This window comes from Meriones unguiculatus, chromosome 5 (assembly GCF_030254825.1).
Source record: "Meriones unguiculatus strain TT.TT164.6M chromosome 5, Bangor_MerUng_6.1, whole genome shotgun sequence".
NCBI classification, from domain to species: Eukaryota; Metazoa; Chordata; class Mammalia; order Rodentia; family Muridae; genus Meriones; species Meriones unguiculatus.
In genome coordinates this window covers 33,812,494-33,837,513 of record NC_083353.1, presented here as the reverse complement: position 1 = coordinate 33,837,513, position 25,020 = coordinate 33,812,494, and the positions used below count along the sequence as shown (strand labels likewise).

The 25,020-nt window shown below is 39.7% G+C and overlaps 1 protein-coding gene and 1 non-coding gene across 2 annotated transcripts in view; both read left to right on the top strand.

Annotated features, from left to right (window-relative positions):
• Nucleotides 1-25,020, top strand: part of Adgrv1 (adhesion G protein-coupled receptor V1) — a 568,841-nt gene that overhangs the window by 21,016 nt on the left and 522,805 nt on the right. Inside the window, exon 2 of the mRNA XM_060383611.1 lies at nt 23,877-24,058. Within this exon, the coding sequence (XP_060239594.1) occupies nt 23,877-24,058 (182 nt within the window). The remainder of the gene's footprint in view (nt 1-23,876; nt 24,059-25,020) is intronic.
• LOC132654447 (U6 spliceosomal RNA) lies at nt 14,975-15,081 on the top strand. The gene has a single exon (XR_009592090.1). It is a non-coding gene; the product is annotated as a U6 spliceosomal RNA (small nuclear RNA).

Sequence of the window (25,020 nt, the reverse complement as noted above, 5' to 3'; positions counted from 1 at the left end):
CCACTCCTGATGTGATCTGATAGACTAAGTTCAGAAGGAAGGAGAGGAGGACCTCCCCTATCAGTGGACTTGGGGAGGGGCATGCGTGAAGAAGGGGAGGGAGGGGCTTATGGGAGTATACAAAGTGAATAAAGTGTAATAAATAAAATAAAAAAGAATTAAAATGTACATACTGTATTTTATTTTAGGAATTAATACATATTAAAATAGTAGGATTTGAAATGGAAGGTTCGACCTATTTTGCTTGAGGAATATCTTATATTAATTTGTGGTGATCTCTCTTAGTTCTGGGGTAGAAGGGTCTTAAGCAGTTTTTTGTTGCTTGTGGTCTGATCTGTCATAGAACCATAGCTAGAGGCAGCTAAAGTCATGTTACTGCTTAATAACTCACATGTCTGATATCTGAACTGTGATGGTATTTCAGGATATGATGTGTGGACACCTGAGAATACTGAAGCATCTCTCTTTCTGTGTGCCTTCTTCACATGTGGAGTTTGGGCTTCTTCAGAGTATGAAGGCCTCAGGGGAAGATTTCTTATATAATGCTGGATTTTGGCTGAGGCAAATATGATTTACAATGTCTTGTTTCTCATGTATTTCAGTGGTTATGCATGCCATAAAAGTCAAGATTTTCATTCAAGAAGATTTTCATTCAAGCCACAAAGGGAGGTTTAGGAGGAAATTCCCAGCTGTCAGAATCCACCCCTAGTGGTTTTATTGATTTTCTGAAAGTGATAAACATTTGTAACTATTTCTGTAGTTCAAACACATTGCTTATTACATCTTTCCATACCTTCTTAAGTAAGCAAACTTTGAGAAAACAGACTGGGGGCATTAACCAGATGATGGCAACACTGATGGAAACAGGGAAGTGTTTGTACAAAGTGACACGAGGCACTGTTTCTGCCATCACCCCCACAAACGTGTACATTTCTATAAAGTGTGAAAACAGTTCTCTGGCCTTTAACTAACATTATCCTTTCTAGTCTAAGAATCACAATAACCCTGGCCAATTGTATAATCATCACTGTATAATGAAGTATTTTTTCTGTTATAAGATGTTTCTTAAAAAAAAAATCAAACAAAGCAACATGACAACAAAAACCACATATGCAAAACATTGAAATGAAAGAAAGTCTAGTAGTCCTTAATTTCAATATTAATCCAAGAAGCTAAGTGTGGGTTAGCTTCTAAAATGAAATTGAGCTCTTTCACTGTAATTATGTTTATTTCCTAGTTAATGCAATTTGATTTATGTCATGATAATTTTATAAAATGGATGAACACATCTTAATCTTTTTTATTTGTTAGTTAGGGTCTTTGCTACTGTGATAAAATGCCATGTGATGGCCAGAAGCAACTTGGGGAGAAAAGGGTTTATTTCACTTATACTTCCAGGAAACAGTCCATCCCTGAAGGAGAAGGAACTCAAGCAGGGCAGGAATCTGAAGGCAGGAGCTGACGCAGAGGTTATGGAGGAGTACGGGTATGAGCTTGCTTTGCATGGCTTGCTCAGCCTACTTTCTTATTGCATTTAAGAGCACCAGCCCAGAGGAGACACCAGCCAGAGGGATCTGTGCCCTCTTGCATCAGTCATCAATCAAGAGAATGCACCACAGACATGCCCACTGGCCAGACTGATGGTGATATTTTTTTAATTGAGTTTCCCTCTTTCAAAATGACTCTGTTTCAAGATGACATAAAAGTAACCATCATGGGTAATTTCTTTAAAAGTTAACTATTTTTTTTTTCAACTGGAGAGGTGTCTCAGCTGTTAAGAACACTGGCTGTTCCTACAGAAGGCACAAGTTTAGATCACACTACCCGTATGGCAGCTAACAACCAATTGTAACTCCAATTTCAAAGTACCTAGTAACTTCCGACATTTGAGAGTGTCAAGCAGACACGTGATACACAGATATTTCATGGAGGCAAACCCCACACATATAATATTTAATAAAAGATAAAAACTATTCTTTAGAAGTTTGCTGTAAACCAAAGTTATAGGTATAACTTGATATTTAACAATCTACCCAATTTTCCTGTCATATAGTCACTTAAATACTGCTATTGAGAAACTGACATCTGTGTGATTATGTCTTTAAATAAGAGTGCTATTATGGTATTTTACTCATCCTACTTTCTGCCCTTGGATATCAGTCATCCCATGTCTATATTTAAAATAATTTTGATGACTTCGTATAGAAAATTACTTATAAAAGCATAGCTGTATAAGGCTTATGTACTCATGCTAACAGACTAATGATAGAATAAATTGCTCACCTTGAACTTTAGAATGTTAAACAAAAGAAGATAAAGTGATAGCCCAACTACCAGGCTGGCTAAAGGAGACTGTAACTGCTGGGGCCTCAGGATTAGCCTCTAGAGTTAGGGGTAATTGAAAGAGGCTACTCGAAGCATTTACAGTGAGTTCCTAGTTCAGCTGCTAAATGTGTTTAAACTAACGTCTTACTTCTGGAATAACCCTTGGGGAGGCATGCCTTCTTATTATAAATTCTGTGATTAGTATGCATGTTTGAGTGGGCTCTGTGGGTTAGGTGCTGTGCTAACACTATGACATATTTTTCAATTACACTATGGCTAGCCTTTGAGGAAGAAGGTTTAATTTCACTTTTTCAGATGAGGAAAGAGGGTCAGAAGCACAATTTAGACTTAGAGATCCTAACCCACTGGCTAAGATTTAACCTGCGCAGCATGAGCTCAAACAAGTATTCATGTGTGCAACATGTTCATTTTCTTTGAAACAAAAATTACTGATACTGATTTAGAATAAGACTAAGCTCGGGCAGATGACTGAAAGAGAAATAAAACATGACAGTTTAAAAAGTTTAAAAAATTAATGATTTTTATTACATATTATTATTATTGAGTACTTGTGTGTGTGTACATGTGTGAGTGCATACATAATATTGGAGTGTGCAGAGGTCAAAGCACAACTTTGTGGAGTCAGTTCTTCCCGTTCTCCTTTCCGTGGGTTCTAGGGACTGAACTCAGGTTACCTGGCTTTCGTGGCAAGTGCTTCCACCTGCTGAGCCATCTGACCATCTCTAACAGGATCTTCTTAAGGCGAGTATAGGGTAGTAGATGATTTATGTGACAATCAATGGAAACATCGCGTGTGGCTGACGAGAGAGAAGTGTCCAGCTGTTCTTCACTGTGTGGCGTGGAGGCAAACAGTAAGGGAGGAGGGCAAGTTAGGAGGTGACAATCTAATTTTCCTTTGAGTCATGTTTGGAAAGGGATGGTGGAGCATCCGGTATGGAGAGACACGGCAGCACAGATGCAAACTGGCTTTCATCGACAAGTGTTACTGCCCACTGTGATGGTATTGTCCACTTGATACAACCTAGAAACACCTGGGGAAAGTCTACCAAAAGGGATCTCCAAGATCAGGTTGGCCCATGGGCCGTGCCCATGAAGGGGTTCTTTTAATTGACTTAATTAAGGCAGAAAGACCAAACCTCAATAAGAGTGGCACTCTTCTGTCAGCTTCAGTCCTGCGTTGAGAAAGGGGAGAGAGCAGTTGGCATGAGTGTGTTCCTTTCTCTCTGCTCTTGAATGATGAGGTGACTTGCTGCCTGGAGTTCCTGTCTTGATGACAATGAAATGATGGACTGAATAACCCAGAATTGTGAGCCAAATAAGCCATTTTCTTCTTAAGTTGCATTTTGTCTTGAGTGTTTTATCCCAGCAACAGAAATGAAGCCGAAATATATGCTGTAGAATCTATAGTATAGACAACACAGTTTGCTAAGAGTTGTGGAAGGAAGTGTCTCTGTCTGAAAGGATGAACCCGTTTCTGTGCGGTATTAATAAGCATCACCAGAGGGTGTTGTTTTCAGGTTATAGTAGACAGATTCCTCTATAAGGAGATGCATTCAGTGAATTTGAACCTGTACTCTTTCAGGATATTTTAGCATTCACATACGTGGATATTTTCAATATATACAAAGCATACAGTATCTATACAGAATTTAAGTGTTTCACAGCAGAGCTGTTTGGTCTGGTCAGGGTGTTGCCACAGCATCATGGTACTCCCTTCTATCAGAGCGCAGGCTGCAGCTGAGGTGAAACTTAGAGCTGAAATTGGGAATGTCTTTTAGAGACTAGGAATCAGGCAGGGAGCTGGCTCTGTCAGGCACGTGTCTGCCGTGCAGCTTAGAACCCCCGCACTCATGTGAAAGCAGGGCATGGCAGGGAGAGTCTGTCACCAACACTGGGATCTGGAGATGTGGATCCTTGGGGGTCATCGGCCAGCCAGCTTAGATGAATACACCAATCACCAGGAGCTCCAGGCTCAGGGGCAAGCCTTGCCTCAATAAGACAAAGAGAAATCAAGAAAGACACCTTATGACCCCTTTCCTCTCCATGCACCTGCATGCACATATACACATACCCACTTGAACACATTCATACATACACTACACTACACACACACACACACACACACACCACAGAGAGAGAGAGAGAGAGAGAGAGAGAGAGAGAGAGCGCAAAGACAAGACGGTGAAATTTAAAATAGGAATGATATCTCAACTGTGAAAATAGGGCTAGAAATGCAGACAATGATTATTCACAGGGAAGCTTATAAGTTTCATTTTTGGACATATTCTATGGAGGTAGAAGAGGAGACACTTTTGAGTGCAGAGGAATAAAGTCTCTTAGTTTGAACAATTATGAAAGTTTACAAGTAGACAGCGAATGTGTGGTTATTCTGAGGCAGTGAAAAAAAATGAACAATATTCTCTGTTCAGATGTATTAAGATACGCAATTCATTCCCCAGCAACCATCACACAATAGTGTGGAAAGTGGAGCGGGGAAGTGAAAGTTGATCCAGAGAAGAATAGCCTTTTCTTTAAGGAGACAAATGCCATTGAAGATGGGATTCTGTTTACAGATCTTGAACCTGATCACTTACTACAATGCCCGCAGGCCTGAACAACACCAGGCAGATCACAGAGAGTGTCTGTTTCAAACGTTGCTGAATACTGAGTGAACGTTAGGAGTCAGGGCACACCACAACACCTGCCTCTCCCACATGGCTTTTCTGTAAGTGCTCTGGAACTGGTGCATGTGAAATAAAAATCATTTGATTAAGAGGCTTTTACAGACCTTGTGGCTTAAGGGGACACTAACTACGGGGCCTAAACGGTGGGATGGCCCTTCTCTGAAGGGCCATTTTTTTTTATTAGTTACATTTTATTAACTCTGTATCCCAGCTGTATCCCGCTCCCTCATTCCCTCCCAAACCTTCCCTCCCTCCCTCATCTCCTCCCTGCCCCTTCCCAAGTCCACTGAATGGGGAGGACCTCCTCCCCTTTCATCTGACCCTGGTTTATCAGGTGTCTTCAGGACTGGCTGCAAAGTCTTCCTCTTTTTTTTAATTTTATTTATTTTTTATATTAATTACAGTTTATTCACTTTGTATCTAAGCTGTAGCCCCCTCCCTCATCCCCTCCCAACCTCATCCTTTCTCTCTCATCTCCTCCCATGCCCCTCCCCAAGTCCACTGATAGGGGAGGACCTTGTCCCCTTCCCTCTGACCCTAGCCTATCAGGTCTCATCAGTACTGGCTGCATTGTCTTCCTCTGTGGCTTGGTAAGGCTGCCCCCCCCCCCCCACTCAGGGAGAGGTGACCAAAGAGCCAGCCACTGAGTTCATGTCAGAGACAGTCCCTGTTCCCATTACTAGGAAAACCCACTTGGATACTGAGCTGCCATGGCTACATCTGTTCAGAGGTTCTAGGTTATCTCCATGCATGGTCCTTGGTTGGAGTATCGGTCTCAGAAAAGACCCCTGTGCCCAGATTTTTTGGTTCTGCTGCTCTCCTTATGCAGCTCCTGTCCCCTCCAGGTCTTCCTATCTCCCCCTTCCTTCATAAGATTCCCTGTACTCTGCACAAAGTTTGGTTATGAGTCTCAGCATCTGCTTCGATACCCTGCTAGGTACAGTCTTTCAGAGGCCCTCTGTGGTAGGCTCTTGTCCTGTTCTCTGTTTTCTCCCTCTTCTGATGTCTGTCTTGTTTGCCTTTCTGAGTGAGGATTGGGTGTCTTCCTCAGGGTTCTCCTTATTGCTTAGCTCCTTTGGTGTACAGATTTTGGTATGTTTCTCCTGTATGTACCGGCAGCTGGGAGCAGTGAGGCAGGTGAGCACCAGGCTGCAGCAGCAGCCCTGGGATATGGAGGAGGTCAGATTTGGAGCTCCTTTAGGAATGCACAAATGCCTGGAATTCTGCAGTATGTAAGTAGGGCAGCTGTAAGAAGAAAAATGGGATTTCTTGGCAGCACGGTTCATGGCATCTTGAGTATTTAATTTCATTGAAAAATAATGGTTGTTAAAAGGGCACTGTAGGTGGTAGGGACTAGTTCATACTTGTTGCAGACCAGGGAGGTCTAAGAATGAATACATAATTAATCATCAGTTTTTATCTCATCAAAGCTCTTATGTGCATGGATGTAGCTCCACCATCCATTGGTGCATGGGTAGCTGTATTCCTGAAGAAAATGGACTCATCTATTCTGAGCAGCCATCAGTTGACAATAGTTTCCTGGCTAGAAGTGAAAGGAACTTCATGAGCCAGAGGGGAGGAATTGGAAAGAAGGGCATGGGGAGTGGATTTGATCAAAACACATTATATGCATGTATGAAATTCTCAGTAAAAGTATAACTAACAAAAGCTGTCTAGAGAAAAGTTAGTCATGAGGATTAGATGGAACTGTGCATGCAGCACGTTTCCCTGGGCTTCACGTACAGTGATTGCTTAGCATGTGTGCATACTTGTTAATTAGCCCACTATTCATTACTGAAAACATAACTTCCCCAAAGACATTAGCTTGAAAGTAGAAACGAGAAGGGAATTCACTTTAATTTAAATTTTATTTTTGTTTTTTTTATTATTGTGTGTGTTGTTGTTTGCTCTACTTTACTGAGGCGGGCTGGCCCTTGAACCCCAGGGACTTTCTGCTGTGTCTTCTCTTCTGCTTGTTTGTTTGTTTGTTTAGTTTGTTTTTCTATTTTTAGTAAACTGTAGTCTTTTATTTACTGTTCTTCACAACAGTATTTTTTGGCCATTCCTTCCATTTTTTATATAATGTGAATGTGACAATGGAACTCTTAAAAAGGACTTTCTTTTTTACAGCACGTGTCTTGAAGTGCCTGCCGCCGCCGCCTGTGATATGCAGGTGAACGGGGTGGGAAGCTAGGTTCCTGATGATGCACTGTACCTGCTGTCACTGGGACATAAACAGGACACTGTTTAGACAGGCAATCCCTTTCATTGACATCATATTTTCCACAGTGCCTCGAAGAGAAACAAGCATGTGAACACATTCAGCTCCCTCACTGACTTCTACAACCTTAACAAGGTTAAAACTGATAAAGCCCAAGTCTAGATGGCAAACATTTCCACCCCGGGACGGCTGAGGCAATGAGGTGAGGTATCCCTTATTTCTCCATCTGTCTCACACACACTGTGCAGGTGAGAAAAGGTTATGGTGTCTCAGCATGCCGCAACGCTTTTTCAGTCTACTTGTCCCTCTGAAGAAACACTCCCTGTTGACTACCTCCTCAGCCTGCGCAGCTCCAGGTGTTTGCAGATGAGGAACACCTGCCTGTAGAGATGACTCGGTGCTTATGAGCACTGGCTCCTCCTCCAGAGGAGCTGAGCTCTGTGTTCAGTGCACAGCACCTACACACACTCACACACACACACACACACACACACACACACAGTTTTTAAGTATGATGGCCCAGTTCTGATTAATTTCTATAATGTTCAACAAAATTTCAGGTGCTAGAATGAATTCATCGAAGTTTGTTAGGTACACACATCTAACAGCATGAATTCCACAAGAACTCTTTCCAGCTTCTTCAGGAGCAAAGTGTTCACAATAAACAACTTTGCCAAATTATGAAAATCTTCTGCCCAGTGCGTCCTACAGCTGCCTTCAGTAAGTGGTGGGTGAGATGGGTCAAAGACATAAAAACCATTTCAAATTAGAAACCTGATTTCTAATCTTACATCAGTCATGCATTATATTTTACTGAATTCTTTTCTTTACAGAAGAACAAATGCCTAATAATATACTGACTTTACTCTTTTGGACTTTAATAAAAATGCTTTTAAATATGTCTGTAGTATTGAAGTATTCATGTCAGCACATTTCTCTCACTTTAAATCTCTATGTGTGTTCATAATCTACAGCCTACAGATATTCACAAATAGAAATGTTTTCTTCCTGCTTTTTAAGAGAGACGGCATTTTTTGTTTTCTATTAAGTGCTGACTTAATGAAACCAAACTGCTCCTGGGGAGACACTAGATTAGGGATGATAAAGCATCTACATCACAAGTGACTGGTAGACTGAGAGATGGCCCAGTGGTTAAAACCTCTTGCCTCAAAACCTGATGATCTGAGTTTGGTCCCTAAAATCCTACCCCAGCACCTGTTTATGTCCCAGTGACAGCAGGTACAGTGCATCATCAGGAACCTAGCTTCCCACCCCGTTCACCTGCATATCACAGGCAGCAGCAGGCATTTCAAGACACGTGCTGTAAAAAAGAAAGTCCTTTTTAAGAGTTCCATTGTCACGTTCACATTATATAAAAATGGAAGGAATGGCCAGAAAATACTGTTGTGAAGAACAGTAAATAAAAGACCACAGTTTACTAAAAATAGAAAAACAAACTAAACAAAAAAACAAACAAACAAACACCTGACTCCCACCTGGGAATAAGGCAAAACATAACTCTTCTATACAGCTAGGATAGCTTCTGAGGGCCACAGAGCAACACTTTGCACTGTTCTGCAAAATCAAATTTCTGGGAGGAGGCAGAGATGACAGAGCTCACAGGTGTGTGTGTGTGTATGTGTGTGTGTGTGTATGTGTTGTGTACATGGATGTCTTGTCTCTGAGGATGACAGATAATTGAATGGCAAGAGGCTATAGTGAGAGAAAATTCACTGTCAAAATGAAATTGTGCCCTTTGACACCATGAAGAAATTTGGACCTATACTGTCATAGCTCCTAATGATTTAAAAAAAATAACCTGGAAGTCCTTTTCTTTTTTTCTTTTCTTTTTTTTTTTTTTTTAAAGATTCTTGAGATATCTTTATATGCCTGTTGCTTAACAGGTATTACAATTAAATATAACAAATAATTACAATAGATACCATACACATAAAATATGCCCAGGAGAGAGCAGGTACCATGGTACCAGAGTGGACTGGGCATTTATTTTGCCACACGGGGCTTTGTAGCTTTCTTGCTTGGACCGTAATCCTAGCACAGGAAAGGCATTTCCTGAGCCGTGGAAGACATGGGTCACTTCAGTCTGCTCCAAGCTCAGTCAGATTTGCAGCAAATTTGGTGTTTATTGCTCTGTTATTAATGTTAGTATTAAAAATAAACTGTAAAGTTCTTTCTTTTTTTCTTTTCTTTTCTTTTTTTTTCTTTTCTTTTCTTTCTTTTTTGATTTTTTTTTTGAGACAGGGTTTCTCTGTATAGTCATGGCTCTACTAAAACTTGCTCTATAGAGCAGACTGGCTTCAAACTTCATATTTTCAAAAAAGATTTAATGTTTTTGCCTCACAGGTGAGTGTGTGTGTGTCTGTGTGTTAGATATGGGTGCTAGGAATTCAAGTTGGATGGTCTGGTGGATCAGCAAGAACTCTAAACTGCTAACCACTTGCCAAAAGTAACCTTTTATGACTTTTTCTTTTTGTAAACACAGTTTGGACTAAAATGTATTCCTTTGGACTCGGGGTTGAAGCCTTCAAGTTCACCTTCTTTACCTGCCATAAACACAAACACCCCTCTAGGAATACAGAGGCTCATTTCACATCAGAGCTGGAGTGTCTCCAATAGCTAGATGCAGAAGACATCCAAGAGAATCCAGGAAGAAGCCATTCTTTCTTCGTGGGTGATGCTGATTCTTAGGGGAAACACAAGTATTATTTCACTGGAACTAGAACTGTACTTCCGACCTCACTTCCGGAAAAATTAAAAAAGTATGTGAAATTATAAGATTACTCTTTATGAACAGTTTATAGGCGAAGAACTTTAGATTCTTAAAGCCAGAAATTGTTTTTGAAGATGGAGTGGTGCCATCTAATGGTGGCTCAAGAAATCTTAAGAACTGATCCTTGTTTTTCAAAAGAATAAAATGTCCACAGCTTTGCTTCTACCCTAGTGGAGAGGTACTTGGCCACTGCTGGCTGCAGATAAAGCAGTTTTCTACAGGAGTATGTTCCCTGATAGATCCGTCATACTCCAGCGACAGCCTCACACCTATGAGTACATCAACAGCACAAATTGGACTTGGGTTCAAACAAGAGGACATGAGCGTGGGGATTGTGGCAGACAAGAATGGATCTGGCAGAAGTTGGGGGGGGTGGAATGGGGAGTGGGAATGATCAAATGTATCATACGCTTGTATCAAATTATCCAAGAATTAATAAAACATTTAAAAGTCCAATATATCTTAACTGTGCCTTGACAGTTCTCACTATGTGGACAAAAACCTAGATTTACACAATTGCTTCTGAGTTTGCCTCAAAATATGCAGAGTATTGAGACTTGCATCTCTCATTCTGCAGAAGTGGGCTACAGAGAGTAATGGAAGATCGTGGTCATCTAGGGCCCTGTGTAGAGTTGAAGCTTCAAAAGAAGGTTCTTCGCTGGTGGGCAGATCTGATCTAGTGAGGAGCAGCGTGAATGGCTTTGTGTTTTGCATCTTGGGGATCCATATAAATGGTGTAGATGGTATTATTGCAAAATGCTAATCCTAAACATTGTGGAAGGAAGTTACTAGAAACACAGACCCTTTATTTCAAAAAAATGCATTTGAGTCATATTTATATTAAGTAAAACACCACTTCTTCTTTCAGTCTAGGCTGAACCTTTCATTCAAGTGGGGGTTAGAAGATCAAAGGCTTCTCTGTGTCCTGAGGTAACTCTCCAGTCATAGCTTCTTTTGGAAAAAAAATGTCTTAAGGTACAATAAGCAGAAGTTTACAAACATGACTCACGTGAAATGAAGGCATTTCTAAGGCTTTGTTCTATTTATTACTAAAGTGTAACTCTGTGTTAATCCTATTTTGAGAGTGTGTGGGAGGCAGAAGTTAACTCCACATAAAGCTTTCAGGGATTAAATACAAACCAGTTAATGTCATACCAGACACCCCCAGAATTTGTAACCAACTGAGTATCTGTTACATTAGACAAAACTTATCTGTGTCTTTACCTTAGAAATGATTTCAAGTTTTCATGAAGCATCAGAGTTCTTTTTGTCAGTAGTGAGCAAGGCTTAATTAAACAGTGTTTCTTTAAACCTTGATTGCACCTGTGTATTTTGAAATGTTGAAAATATCTGCTATTCCACTTCTTGGTGGAAACTACAAGGTTAAATTCAATAGTAGAACGAGAAAATAAAAAACCAGTTTTTAAAAAAATACTTATCAATTGCAAACAATGCAGATACTAAATAATTGATGCTATGAATGATGAAACTTCTCTTGTTCCACAGTAGTAATTCTATAGTTTTCGAGAGCCCCTTAGTAAATGTAATAGAATTCAAGTAATCCTAAACTTGAAAGCCTTGCTCCATTCGGATCATATTTTCAGTATTAATTACCTGGTGGTCACACTGTGGGAAGATTCCTGCTATATCACTGATGGTGGAGGCTGAGGCGGAAAATGCCTCACACCCTGTTGTCTGTACTGGTGATGTTTATTTTCTTCAGGACACATCTGTCACTTGCAGATTTTGTACAGCTGCTGAAACTGTAAATGACAGAGTTAGCTTTCATCCCAATGAAAGACAATTTTCCTTTGTTTTCTGGTGCTAAGGATGAAACTCAGGACTGTGGCCTGCCAGGCAAGCTCTCTTAACAGTGAGCCACGTCCTCAGCACATACATTTTTAAAAATAGAAGCTGACTATTATAAAATGAATTGCATTCTTGTTTTATTTTACACTTCTGTTTTGAGCCTTTATTGTTTTGTTTAGTTTTACCTAGTTTCTTTTGTAAAAGATAACAAGAGTTAATTACTTCCGGAACTATTTGGAGCAACAGCGGCCCAGAAACATAGGTTTAGGTTACCCTAAATTCCATTTTCCAACGTGGAAGCAGGTCCATCAAGTTTTTGTAGTTTTACATAACAAAGAAAGTAAAAAATCAAGACAAATGTAAAACATATTGGTGGGGACCTCAGAGAGGTATATCAGAACAGGGAAAGATTTTCTATAGGTCCAAGATGCTATCTGAGCTTTTGAAACATTTAAAAAGCCATTTTCTCATTCCAGTGTGCGGTTACAGAGTTATTGAGGCCTTAACTAGAAGACTATTCCCATTTTCTCAGAATACACTGTGCCTCTTACATTTCCTAAGAGGAACTGCCATATGAAGCAATACAGAACAAGACACCAGCCTAGGTAAACAAGATCAAACATTTTACAGCAATAGTAAACACTACATTTTGTGGTTTGTACTGATTAATCTAAGCAAAAAATAAAGTTGGACAGATCTTATCAAGACCAGGAAGCCATTGCTGCTGGTGGGTTGTGGGTGCCACCATGAGGGGCTACACATCTGCTGTCTATGCTGAGCAAGGCAGAAGGCCACACTCCTCCCATGAGCCAGGCCATCGGGAGGGGGTCACTACAGACTCTGTGAACCTAGGCAGAACCATGGTCTTTGGGTGGCCCCGTGTACAGAGCCATGTGGAAAGCATTCTCTTGAACCTGTCATCATGGCCCATGGACACTGTGTCCAACAGGTAAGAAGATGAAATGACTCGAGGCATTCTAGAAGCTCTGTTCCTCATAGCCAGTCATTGCTAGTTTCCTGTGTAAGGCTGTGAAATAGGCAGGAACACCAGGAGACTGAGCCCTGTAACTGCTACTACAGCAGAAGAGAAACAAGTATTTTTCACCCTCCTCCTTATGTGTGTGTGTGTGTGTGTGTGTGTGTGTGTGTGTGTTTATGTGCCTTCATGGACAGCACTTTGAGGTTTGTTTTTGCAAATATCAGTTTCTTTGTTTTATATATATATATATATATATATATATATATATATATATATATAGCGTGCATAAAATTATAAACCACTGGAAACTGAAAGGATCTGGAAGACCTGAGTAGAAGGAATTAATGCCAAACTCCTTTAAGTGTGCAGATGCTGTGTTTCTTGAAGGAACTAAGTCATTGGCGTATGCCCGCCTTGCTCTGTTTCGTTTTGAAGACGTCTTTGGTTTGTCCAGGTATTCTCGTTACTCATGTGTGGAGGTGGAGAGAAAACAGCTAGCAAAGATGGTGACATCTGTATAACAAAAGGCAAACTGGCCCATGTGGTGCCCTCAGTCTCCTGGGAGGCTGGTGCTGCCCAGTGCTGGGGATTAGGAGGTGCCTATGTGCTATGCTGTGACACAGGCTCACAACTCCAGTAGATGAGTGTTGGCAGGTTAATGTTGATGTTGGAAGTGAGAAAGTTGAAACCAACACAGGAGACAAAAAAATGAATGTTTACTTATGTATGTGTTTACTTTGTGCGTGCGTGTGTGTGTGTGTGTGTGTGTGTGTGTGCACGGTGAAGAATGCCTGTGGCTGGAGAAGAGCTTGCAGTAATCTATTCTCGCCTTCTGCCTGTGGGTTCCAGGGATCAAACTCTGACTGTCACATTTCTATCAAAGAACCTTTACCCAGTGCACTGCCCATAACCAAATGCAACTTATTGTCATAACAGTCAAAAAAAAAAATCAAAAACAAAACCGAGTAAGGCTGAATTCAAAAGCTTCCTCCCACCCATCTGGCTTTAGTAGAACTGGCTTCATGTCATTGTGAAGGACAATTGCCCCAAAGATCACAATTCAAAACTTGACACAGAGCACCTACATTCCATGGCTTGAGCAAAAGTTCTTAAACTCTGTCTTCTTGGTTTGGATTCTCAATGCCTGGCTCATGTGCCTATTCCTGTGAGTGTCCTGGAGTCTAGGACCATGCCTAAAATATCTTTGGGTCCTCTGAAAACATTCAATTTATATTTTATGAGCTACCCAAATGTATTTTAAATTTTATTCTTTTTTTTTGTACAATTAGGTCACTTGTACTTCTGTGTTATTAAGACAAACTAAATTTTATAGTACCACCAGGGAAATAAACAAGAATGTATGTTAGTTCTGTAGTCTCTGAGCATGGGAAGAGTTCTTTTGAGAGACGAGAAATCTACTGGCAGCAATAGTTATGATTTCCTCTGAGTCAGACCAAGCGAGGGTGGCGGTGTGAGGTGGTCAGTGCTGATCTGGATGCTGTTGTACTGTGCCAGTGCAGAAACAAGGATGTAAGTGAGGCTAAAATTATTCTCTCGTGATTGTGACAGAACATGAATCACATTGTAGTCTTTAAACATATGTTGTTGAAAATTCATTTTTTTTTGTTTCAGAAGTTTTTATTTTTCTCCACATAATTTGACCATTCGTATTTTTGTTAGCCATTTCTTTATAACAACTCTCCAACCTTATATTTTTTATTTACTTTGTTTTTCCCCCCAACATAATAGCCCTATTGCTTATTTGGGAATTTCATACAGTGCACCCTAAAGTGCTACAAAAGGGCATGTAAAAATCTGATGAAATCTAAGAAGAAAAAGTGTCCTGAAATAATAGTCATATTTATAATAATGCCATTTACTAATGTTTGGTCTTCTGAGTTTAATCAAGAAAGGAATTTTCATATATTTGATTTTAGTATGATAGCAGAAAATGTTCTTAGTTACTGTAAAACACATGAGATAGTGCTTTAGTGTAATTATGCCTGCCTTCTAAAGGAAACTTCATCTTCATTGCTTTGCTTCATCTTTTATCTATTCAAGATTATCTATTATCTATGGATTCACCTATTCATCCTTGCCCCAACAACCTTTCTCATAGTGTGAAAGATAAAAACAAAAAAGATGTGCTCGCTTCGGCAGCACATATACTAAAATTGGAACGATACAGAGAAGATTAGCATGGCCCCTGCGCAAGGATGACACGCAAATTCGTGAAGCGTTCCATATTTTTAAAATTTTCCCAACTTAAAGAAAGAGATGTCCATAAATATACAAGAGGCCTACAGAACTCCCAATAGACTAGACCAGAAAAGAAACACATCACGTCACATCATAGTCAAAACACTAAATCTACAGAACAAAGAAAAGATATTAAAAGCAGCAAGGGAAAAAGGCCAAGTAACATATGAAGGTAGACCTATCAGAATCACGCCGGACTTCTCATCAGAAACTATGAAAGCCAGAAGGGCCTGGGCAAGTATCATGGAGACTCTAAGAGATCACAAATGTCAACCCAGACTACTCTACCCTGCAAAGCTTTCAATCAACATAGATGGAGAAAACAAAATATTCCATGACAAAACTAAATTTATACAATATCTACACAGCAAACCATCCCTACAGAAGATACTAGAAGGAAAACTCCAATCCAATGAAAACAAATTCACCCAAGAAAACAGGGCATACAGATAATATCCCAACAAAAATGAAAAGAAAACAAGCAATGAATCAGGGTTAGATCATCGACTCCATTACAAAAGGAACTAACATGCATTGGTCACTATTATCTATCAATATCAATGGACTCAACTCACCAATAAAAAGACACAGGCTAACAGAATGGTTAAGGAAACAGGATCCAACATTCTGTTGCATCCAAGAAACACACCTATGCAACAAAGACAAACACTACCTCAGAGTAAAGGGCTGGAAAACTGTTTTTCAAGCAAACGGTTCCAGAAAACAAGCTGGAGTAGCCATCCTAATATCTAATAAAATAGACTTTCAACCCAAGTTAATCAAAAAAGATAAGGAGGGCCACTATATTCTCATCAAAGGAAAAATCCACCAAGAGGATATCACAATCTTGAATATCTATGCCCCAAATACAAGAGCACCGACATTCGTAAATGAAACATTATTAAAGCTTAAATCATACATTGATCCTAATACCTTAATAGTGGGAGACTTCAACACTCCACTCTCACCAAGGGACAGATCAACTAGACAGACACCAAATAGGGAAATAAAAGCACTCACAGAATCCCTAAATCAAATGGACCTAATAGACGTCTACAGATCATTTCACCCAAACTCAAAAGAGTACACCTTCTTTTCAGCACCCCATGGAACCTTTTCCAAAATAGACCATATAGTGGGCCACAAAGCAAGCCTCAACAGATACAAAAGGATTGAAATAATCCCTTGTATACTATCTGACCACCATGGACTAAAGCTCGACCTCAATAACAACAGAAACAACAAAAAGCCGACACGCACATGGAAACTAAACAACTTACTACTCAATGACAGCTGGGTTAAGGAAGAAATAAAGAAAGAAATTAAAGACTTCCTAGAATTCAATGAAAAGGAAGGCACAACATACCCAAATTTATGGGACACACTGAAAGCAGTGCTCAGAGGAAAATTTATAGCACTAAGTGCCTGCAAGAAGAAATTCGTAACATCACATACAAACAACTTAATGGCCCAACTGAAAACCCTAGAACAAAAAGAAGCAGATACACCCAAAAGGAGCAGACGGCTGGAAATAATCAAACTAAGGGCTGAAATCAATCAACTAGAAACAAATAAAACTATCCAAAGAATCAATGAAACAAAAAGCTGGTTCTTTGAGAAAATCAACAAGATAGACAAACCCTTAGCCAAACTAACTAAAAAGCAGAGAGAAACTATCCAGATCAGCAAAATCAGAAATGAAAATGGGGACATAACCACAGACATTGAGGAAATCCAAACAATTATTAGGTCATACTACAAAAGCCTATATGCCACAAAATTTGAGAATCTAAATGAAATGGATAATTTTCTTGATAGATTCCATCTACCAAAACTAAGTCAAGATCAGGTAGAAAGACTGAATAGCCCTATATCTCCCAAGGAAATCGAAGCAGTCATTAACAGTCTCCCCTCCAAAAAAAGCCCTGGACCAGATGGCTTCAGCGCAGAATTCTACAAGACCTTCAAAGAAGTGCTAACTCCAATTCTCCTCAAGCTATTCCACAAAATAGAAACAGAAGGAACACTACCAAACTCATTCTATGAAGCCACAGTCACCTTAATACCTAAACCACACAAAGACCCAACAAAAAAAGAGAACTTTAGGCCTATCTCTCTTATGAACATTGACGCAAAAATACTCAATAAAATACTTGCAAACCGAATCCAAGAACACATCAAAGATATCATCCACCATGACCAAGTAGGCTTCATCCCAGGCATGCAAGGGTGGTTCAACATACGGAAATCCATCAATGTAATCCACTACATAAACAAACTGAAGGAGAAAAACCACATGATCATCTCCTTAGACGCCGAAAAAGCATTTGACAAAGTCCAACACCCATTCATGTTTAAAGTCTTGGAGAGATCAGGGATACAAGGCACATACCTAAACATAGTAAAGGCAATATATAGCAAGCCTATAGCTAACATCAAACTCAATGGAGAGAAACTTAAATCAATCCCACTGAAATCAGGGACAAGACAAGGCTGTCCATTGTCCCCATATCTCTTCAACATAGTACTTGAAGTCCTAGCCAGAGCAATAAGACAACTAAAGGAGATCAAGGGGATACAAATCGGAAAGGAAGAGGTCAAAGTGTCACTATTTGCAGATGATATGATAGTATACATGAGCGACCCCAAAAATTCAACCAGAGAACTCCTTCAGCTGATAAACACCTTCAGCAAAGTGGCAGGATACAAAATCAACTCAAAAAAATCAGAAGCCCTCCTATATACCAAAGACAAAAAGGCTGAGAAAGAAATTAGGGAAACAACACCCTTCACAATAGCCACTAATAACATAAAGTACCTTGGTGTGACCCTAACCAAGCAAGTGAAAGACCTGTTTGAGAAAAACTTCAAGTCTCTGAAGAAAGAAATCGAAGAAGATATCAGAAGATGGAAAGATCTCCCGTGCTCATGGATTGGTAGGATTAACATTGTGAAAATGGCCATACTGCCAAAAGCAATCTACAGATTCAATGCAATTCCCATCAAAATACCAACTCAATTCTTTACAGACCTTGAAAAAAAGATTCTCAGCTTCATATGGAGAAACAAAAAACCCAGAATCTCCAAAACGATCCTGTACAACAACAGATCATCTGGAGGTATCTCCATTCCTGATCTCAAGCTGTACTACAGGGCAACAGTAATAAAAACTGCATGGTACTGGCATAGAAACAGAAAGGAGGATCAATGGAACCGCATAGAAGACCCAGAAATAAATCCACACACCTATGAATACTCGATATTCGACAAAGAAGCCAATTCCATTCAATGGAAAAAAGACAGCATCTTCAACAAATGGTGCTGGACCAACTGGATGTCTACATGCAGAAAAATGAAAATAGATCCATATTTATCACCCTGCACAAAACTAAAGTCAAAGTGGATCAAGGACCTCAACATAAAACCAGATACCCTAAATCAATTGGAAAAAAAAGTGGGGAACAGCCTAGAACTCATTGGCACAGGAGACAACTTCCTGAACAGAACACCAACAGCACAGGCTCTAAGAGCAACAATCAATAAATGGGACCTCATGAAACTAAAGTTTCTGTAAAGCAAAGGATACCGTCATCAAAACAAAACGACTGCCTACAGATTGGGAAAGAATCTTCACTAACCCTTTATCTGACAGAGGACTAATATCCAGTATATACAAAGAACTAAAGAAGCTGAAAAGCAGCAATCCAAGTAATCCAATTAAAAAATGGGGAACAGAGCTAAACAGAGAATTCTCGACAGAGGAATATCGAATGGCAGAAAAACACTTAAAGAAATGCTCATCCTCATTAGCCATCAGGGAAATGCAAATCAAAACGACCCTGAGATATCACCTTACACCCATCAGAATGGCCAAGATGAAAAACTCAAGCGATAACACATGCTGGAGAGGTTGTGGAGAAAGGGGAACCCTGCTCCACTGCTGGTGGGAATGTAAACTGGTACAACCACTCTGGAAAGCTATCTGGCGCTTTCTAAGACAAATAGGAATAGTGCTTCCTCCAGACCCAGCTATACCACTGCTAGGTATATACCCAAAGTTTGTTCAAGTACACAAAAAGGACACTTGCTCAACCATGTTTATAGCAGCTCTATTTGTAATAGCCAGAACCTGGAAACAACCCAGATGTCCATCAACGGTGGAATGGGTACAGAAATTGTGGTATTTTTATACAATGGAATACTACTCAGCAATCAAAAAGGAGGAAATCATGAAATTTGCAGGCAAATGGTGGGATCTAGAAAAGATCATTCTGAGTGAAATATCCCAGAAGGAGAAAGACAAACATGGGATATACTCACTTATATAGACCTATAAGATATGATAAACATAATGAAATCTATACACCTAAAAAAGATAATCAATTGACCGGACATGGGGTAAGATGATCAATCCTCGTTTAGAAAGACAGATGGGATGTGCACTGAACGTATGACAGGAGTCTACTGAGCGCATCTGAAAGACTCTAACTAGCAGTGTTTTCAAAGCAAAGACTCATGACCAAACCTTTGGCAGAGTACAGGGAATCATAAGAAAGAAGGGGAGTTAGTCTGATGGGGAAAGGATAGGAGCTCCACAAGGACCAAATATATCTGGGCACAGGGTCTTTTCTGAGACTGACATTCAACCAAGGACCATGTATGGATATAACCTAGAACCTCCACTCAGATGTAGCCTGTGGTAGCTCAGTAACCAATTGGTTTCCCAAAGTGAGGGGAACAGGGACTATTTCTAACAGGAACTCGATGACTGGCTCTTTGGTCTCCCCACCCCCGAAGGGAGGAGCAGTCCTGTTAGGCCACAGAGGAGGGCTTTGCAGCCAGTCCTGAAGATACCTGATAAAACAGGATCAGATGAATGGGGAGGAGGTCCCCCCCATCAGTGGACTTGGAAAGGGGCACGGTGGAGATGAGGGAGGGAGGGAGGGAGGGAGGGACTGGGAGGGAATGAGGGATCGGGACACGGCTGGGATACAGAGTTAATAAAATGTAACTGATAAAAAAAATAAAATAAAATATGAATTTCATCACATTAAAAAAAAAGATGCAATTACCAATGATGTCACGCAGTTTGAGGCATTTCCAATTATGGCTGTTTATTTATTTATTTATTTTTTTGCATAATTTCAAAGCTCATTGATGTGGGCCAATTTAGAATGAATTTCCTGAGGTAACTGTGAGATATGGGCTCTCTATTTGCCTGGGAGGTTGTAACAAGCCAGCCTTTGAGTTCACCTCTCTCAATCTGAAAAGATGCTATTAAATATTTAAACTATTGAGGAACATACCCCTACTGCTCATTAGAATAATACGGGGAAAACCTTGAGAAGGTCGTGGCAGTTTTGGTTATCTTACATGACTGTAAAGTATTTGAATGGTTGGAAACATGAAGGCTGATCAGTCTGTTATTATGAAGGGATCATGTAACTTTCAGGAATGAGTCGAAGAGGTAGTGTAGAAGGTTTGTGGGTGCAGATTCTGGACAGAGACTCCAGGAACCAAATCCTGCCTGTCCACCAACAAAGGATAATGACAGTGTATGCCAACTAACCTGTCTGGGCCTTAGTTCCTGAAACTACAGCATGAGGTCAGTGGTTCTTGAACCTTCGTAGTGGTGTTGTGGGAGCTGAATGCATTTATGTGTATAAAGTGTTAGGACCTACGCACCAACGTTGGGAAAGTGCGCCTGTGCGCCTGTGCAGGTTCCACGCGGGTTCACAAATCACACCACGAGATCAGTTCCACGTGGGAGGTTTATTAGGGGAAGAAGGAAAGGGAAAGGGGGGGCGCCCCAGAGAGAGAGAGGGAAAGTGAGAGAGGGAGAGAGAGAGAGAGAGAGAGAGAGAGAGAGAGAGAGAGAGAGAGAGAGAGTAAGAGAGTAAGAGAGGGACCACGTGTCCGGGTTGGCCTTTTAAGTTGGAAGGTAACCACGCCCTCCAGGTGTGGTCACCTGACTGGCTGAGGACACATGATAGATAGGTTGCTGGGCAACCCAGAAGCAGCTTGTGTTCCAAAATACTAACATAAAATACTCAAATAACTTTGTATAAATAAATATCTGCTTGTTGTGATACTATTAGTTTTGTTACATTTTTTGTTCCTTTAAGTTGTGTGGAATCTTAAAATATAGCACCAGAATGGGTTGAAAAACAAAGGAGGAAGCATGTGATAAGTGACGACCTGTGGCTTTGAAAAATTCAGGAGTTGACGGCTACAGACGTGGGCTTTGATGTGGCCCTAGGAGAGCCATTCCTTGCAGTTTTGAGCAGTGTATTTGTAAGAGTTCCCAGTGTGGTCTGCAGTTGCATTAGAGTAAACAAGGTGTGCTATAAATCACAGATTCTTGGGACCGAGCCTTGATCTCCTGGATCAGCATTTTTAAGTGAGAATTGGCTTTGTAAGGAGCGCAGGGCTTGGCGCCTCTGGCAGGGCAGCTTTGAGACCTGCTCTGCCATGTTTGTGATGCCCTCTCCTTACACTGTCTTCTCACTTTCGCTCTTGCCCACCCTGGCATTCAGATGAGCTCTTTTAGTTGTGCAGTTCAGGTTCTGTGCTGTCTGTGTTCAAGGCCTGAAGTTTGTTTCTTTTAACCCATAGTCTTCATAGTTGCTCTTTTTAGTCACACCTGGGGCGGCCCTTCCTCACCCTTCCAATTCTTACTATTTGCATTACCTCTAGGCCATTCCTTTTCTGTAGTTTGCTGTAATTAGCGTGTGAAATCTCTGTGGCTTTAGAATCCAAAAGTTCTTCTCTACTTCACAAAACAGCCAAATCCCCGGCACTTCTGACCCCTGGTCTACGTTTGTTCCCTGGACTCCATTTGAACTCTGTGTCTCTATTTGTGTGACTTTTACAATTAAGAAGTGTGTGAGACATCACCAAACAGCATGAAACTGCTTGTCAGAATATATGGATGGGGAATATTCCAATTAAACTCTAAACTATATTGAGGATTCAAACCTTTGATACTCCTTACATTTAAGTCATGTGTAGCCATGCAGAAATATCACATTGTGAGATTTCATTGCTTTTTTGGCCAAACAAAGATTAAAAGGAAGCATTTTGGCTCCTGGGGTGGGTAATGTGACTCTGCTTTAGAACACTGTCCTTTAGAGGGCACAGATGTGTTATGTTCGTGTGACTGGTCACATACATCCATTGGCATCTTAACTGTCCGTGAGATAAATCGCTCTCATTTTTAGAGGTGCATCTACATTACAAAACAACAATGCTTCCGTGAGGCCATGTCAGGGTTGTGCTTTTCAAACCTCTTGAATCACATGCAGCTAAAAGTGGGAACAACATTTCTGTTTCGTAAACACACAGATTGTAGTACAAAGAAAGAAATAGGCGTTATCGAAAGGGGACATGTTTGGCTGAATTTATTATTGCAAAACAACATTGACATTGTTGCAAGAAGTGTTAGCAGTTTAGCTAATAAAATAGATAAACAAATTTAAGTCTTGGAAATTTTAACCACTTTGGAAGGATTAACCGTTTCAAATAATTATTTTTAAAATTTAGGAAAAAGTCAAGGAATATGTAAACATCAAACAAGAAATCAATTAATTTTAAAGTTTATCTTTAACTGTTTAGTTTGGATTCTGTTTAACAGTTTTATTTGGAAAAGATGGATTTAATTGTCCTTCCATGGTGTTGCTTAGGTTTTTCTTGGATGAAAGGGTAAGTTTCAGTAAGTTAGAAAAACAACAATTTTACTGTATTTTGATAAAATAATTTGTTATGTGTTAGCATGTAAAATTTTATACATGTATACAGTCTGTAATGTTTAAATCAGATTTCAGATTTATCTTTCTTCATGCATAAACCATTCAAAATTCCAGCCTTTTATTTAAATAATATTTTTATTAATCCTATGAGAATTTTATACAATGTGTTTTGATTATCTTCACCTCTCACTTCCTCCTACCTTCTCTCGTCTTACAACCCTACCTACCAACTTAAAGTTCTTCTTCCTTGTTTTTTTCCCACTGTGTGTTATCCTAATGCTTTTGGGATTGGGATTTGCCCTGGAGTGTGCTTGACCTACCAGGGATCACATCATTAAAGAAAGCAGCTCCTTTCAGCAGCTATCAAATGACGATAGCTCCTCAGCTAGTTGTGTAATTTCATGCTACCCTCTGCACCTCCATTCTGGTGTTTTTATCTGGCTGTGGCTTGAGCAGGTCTATAAACTTGGTCACAGTCACTGAGAGTTCATATGTACAGTTGCCCTGTTGTGTCTGGACAAACACTTGAAGTTATGCAGCACTTCTGACTGTCGGCTCCTAATCAGTCTTTTCTTCCTTCCTAATGATCTGTGCGCATCATGGGGATGAGTACCCCGCAGTCTCTAAATGTTGAACAGTTGTCATCCAGTGCAAGAGGAAGTTTTCTCTGATGAAGGAGGCTGAGAAATGCAACGGTCTATAAGTCTACACAAACTATAGGATCTATGCAATGACTTACAGTAATAATTCAGTTGGGTCATTAAAAATTTTTAATAAAGTTCACAATTATCTCGATGTAAAGATAAATAAAAATAAGTAATTTTAAATAGTAAAAGGAAAATATAACAAGTTATGATTTTTTTCAACTCATCACACATTCAAGTTGAATATCTTAATATTCATGTATTATGTCTTAATATTCATGTATTTAATGTATTCGATCTTAATTGCTTATTTTCTCATTCTTTGTAACACTGACAATAAATTCTAATGAGAATACATCAGCTAGCTTCATGACTGTTTCTCCTTTTTTCCCCAGGGATGATTTCTTCATTTTTAATAGTAAACCTGTCAGCTTTGCTCATCTCTTTTGTATTTGGAGAAGCAGAAATAAGATTTGCCGGACAAACAGAATTTTTCGTTAATGAAACAACTACCACAGTTATTCGTCTTGTCATTGAGAGGACAGGAGAGCCAGCAAACGTTACTGCCATTGTGTCTGTAAGAAATGACTACAGTTTTGTTTTTAATGAAATGCATATGACACTTTTTAGTCTCAACAGAAACACTTTTTAACTGTTTGAGTTTCTGAGCCTGAGTTTCATTATGTTGTATCTAAGTCTATTTATCAGTACAAAGAATGCTTGAGTGTGGCCAGGTGTATTTTAAATACAAAGTCTAGCTATCTTAAATTATTTATAAGATTATTTTAAAACAAGATTGCAGGATCTTTCTTTACACATTTATTGTAAGGTGACTTAGACAAAAACATATGCAATATTTAAAAGATACAAATGACAGAAAAAAAAAAACCCTAAGTTCAGCTAGAGAATCATTGTTGGAGAAAAGAATATTAACTTCATTAAAAATTAAGTAAAGTATATAAATTCTTTACTATATAAAAAGTTTAAAATTAGGGTGGAATGCTTAGTGTTGTATGTTTGTGTATATTTTTACACAACAGAAAGCCATGTCATATGCCCAATAAAGATATTGCTATATTAGCAGCCCAATGTACCTAAAAGTTAAAACAAAAATAATGTGTTTGTTGCATGTTTATCCTTGTACACATGAACATATGTACATACATACACACTTATGTGTGAACAGGCCAGATCAATGTCAAGGATCTTCCTCTGTATCACTGTCCACCTTATTTTAAAGGAAAGGGTCTCTTACTGACCCTGTCACTCACTTACTGGCAAGAGTGGCTGGCTAGTAATCACCAAGGATCTTTGGTATGCACTCCTCCCACAGCATTAGTTAGAAGTTTACAGATGTGTAGACTTCCACCTCCGGCTTTTTACCTTGATGCTGAACTAAAATCGACTTCCAAAAGGAACCCAGTGTTAAAATTTTGTACATTTTAGTGTCTCCACAATTTGACATATTTGTATACATTTTTGACTTTGTTTCTAGCTCTCGTGTACATTGTATTTCACAGTCTTTTGATACAACTTACC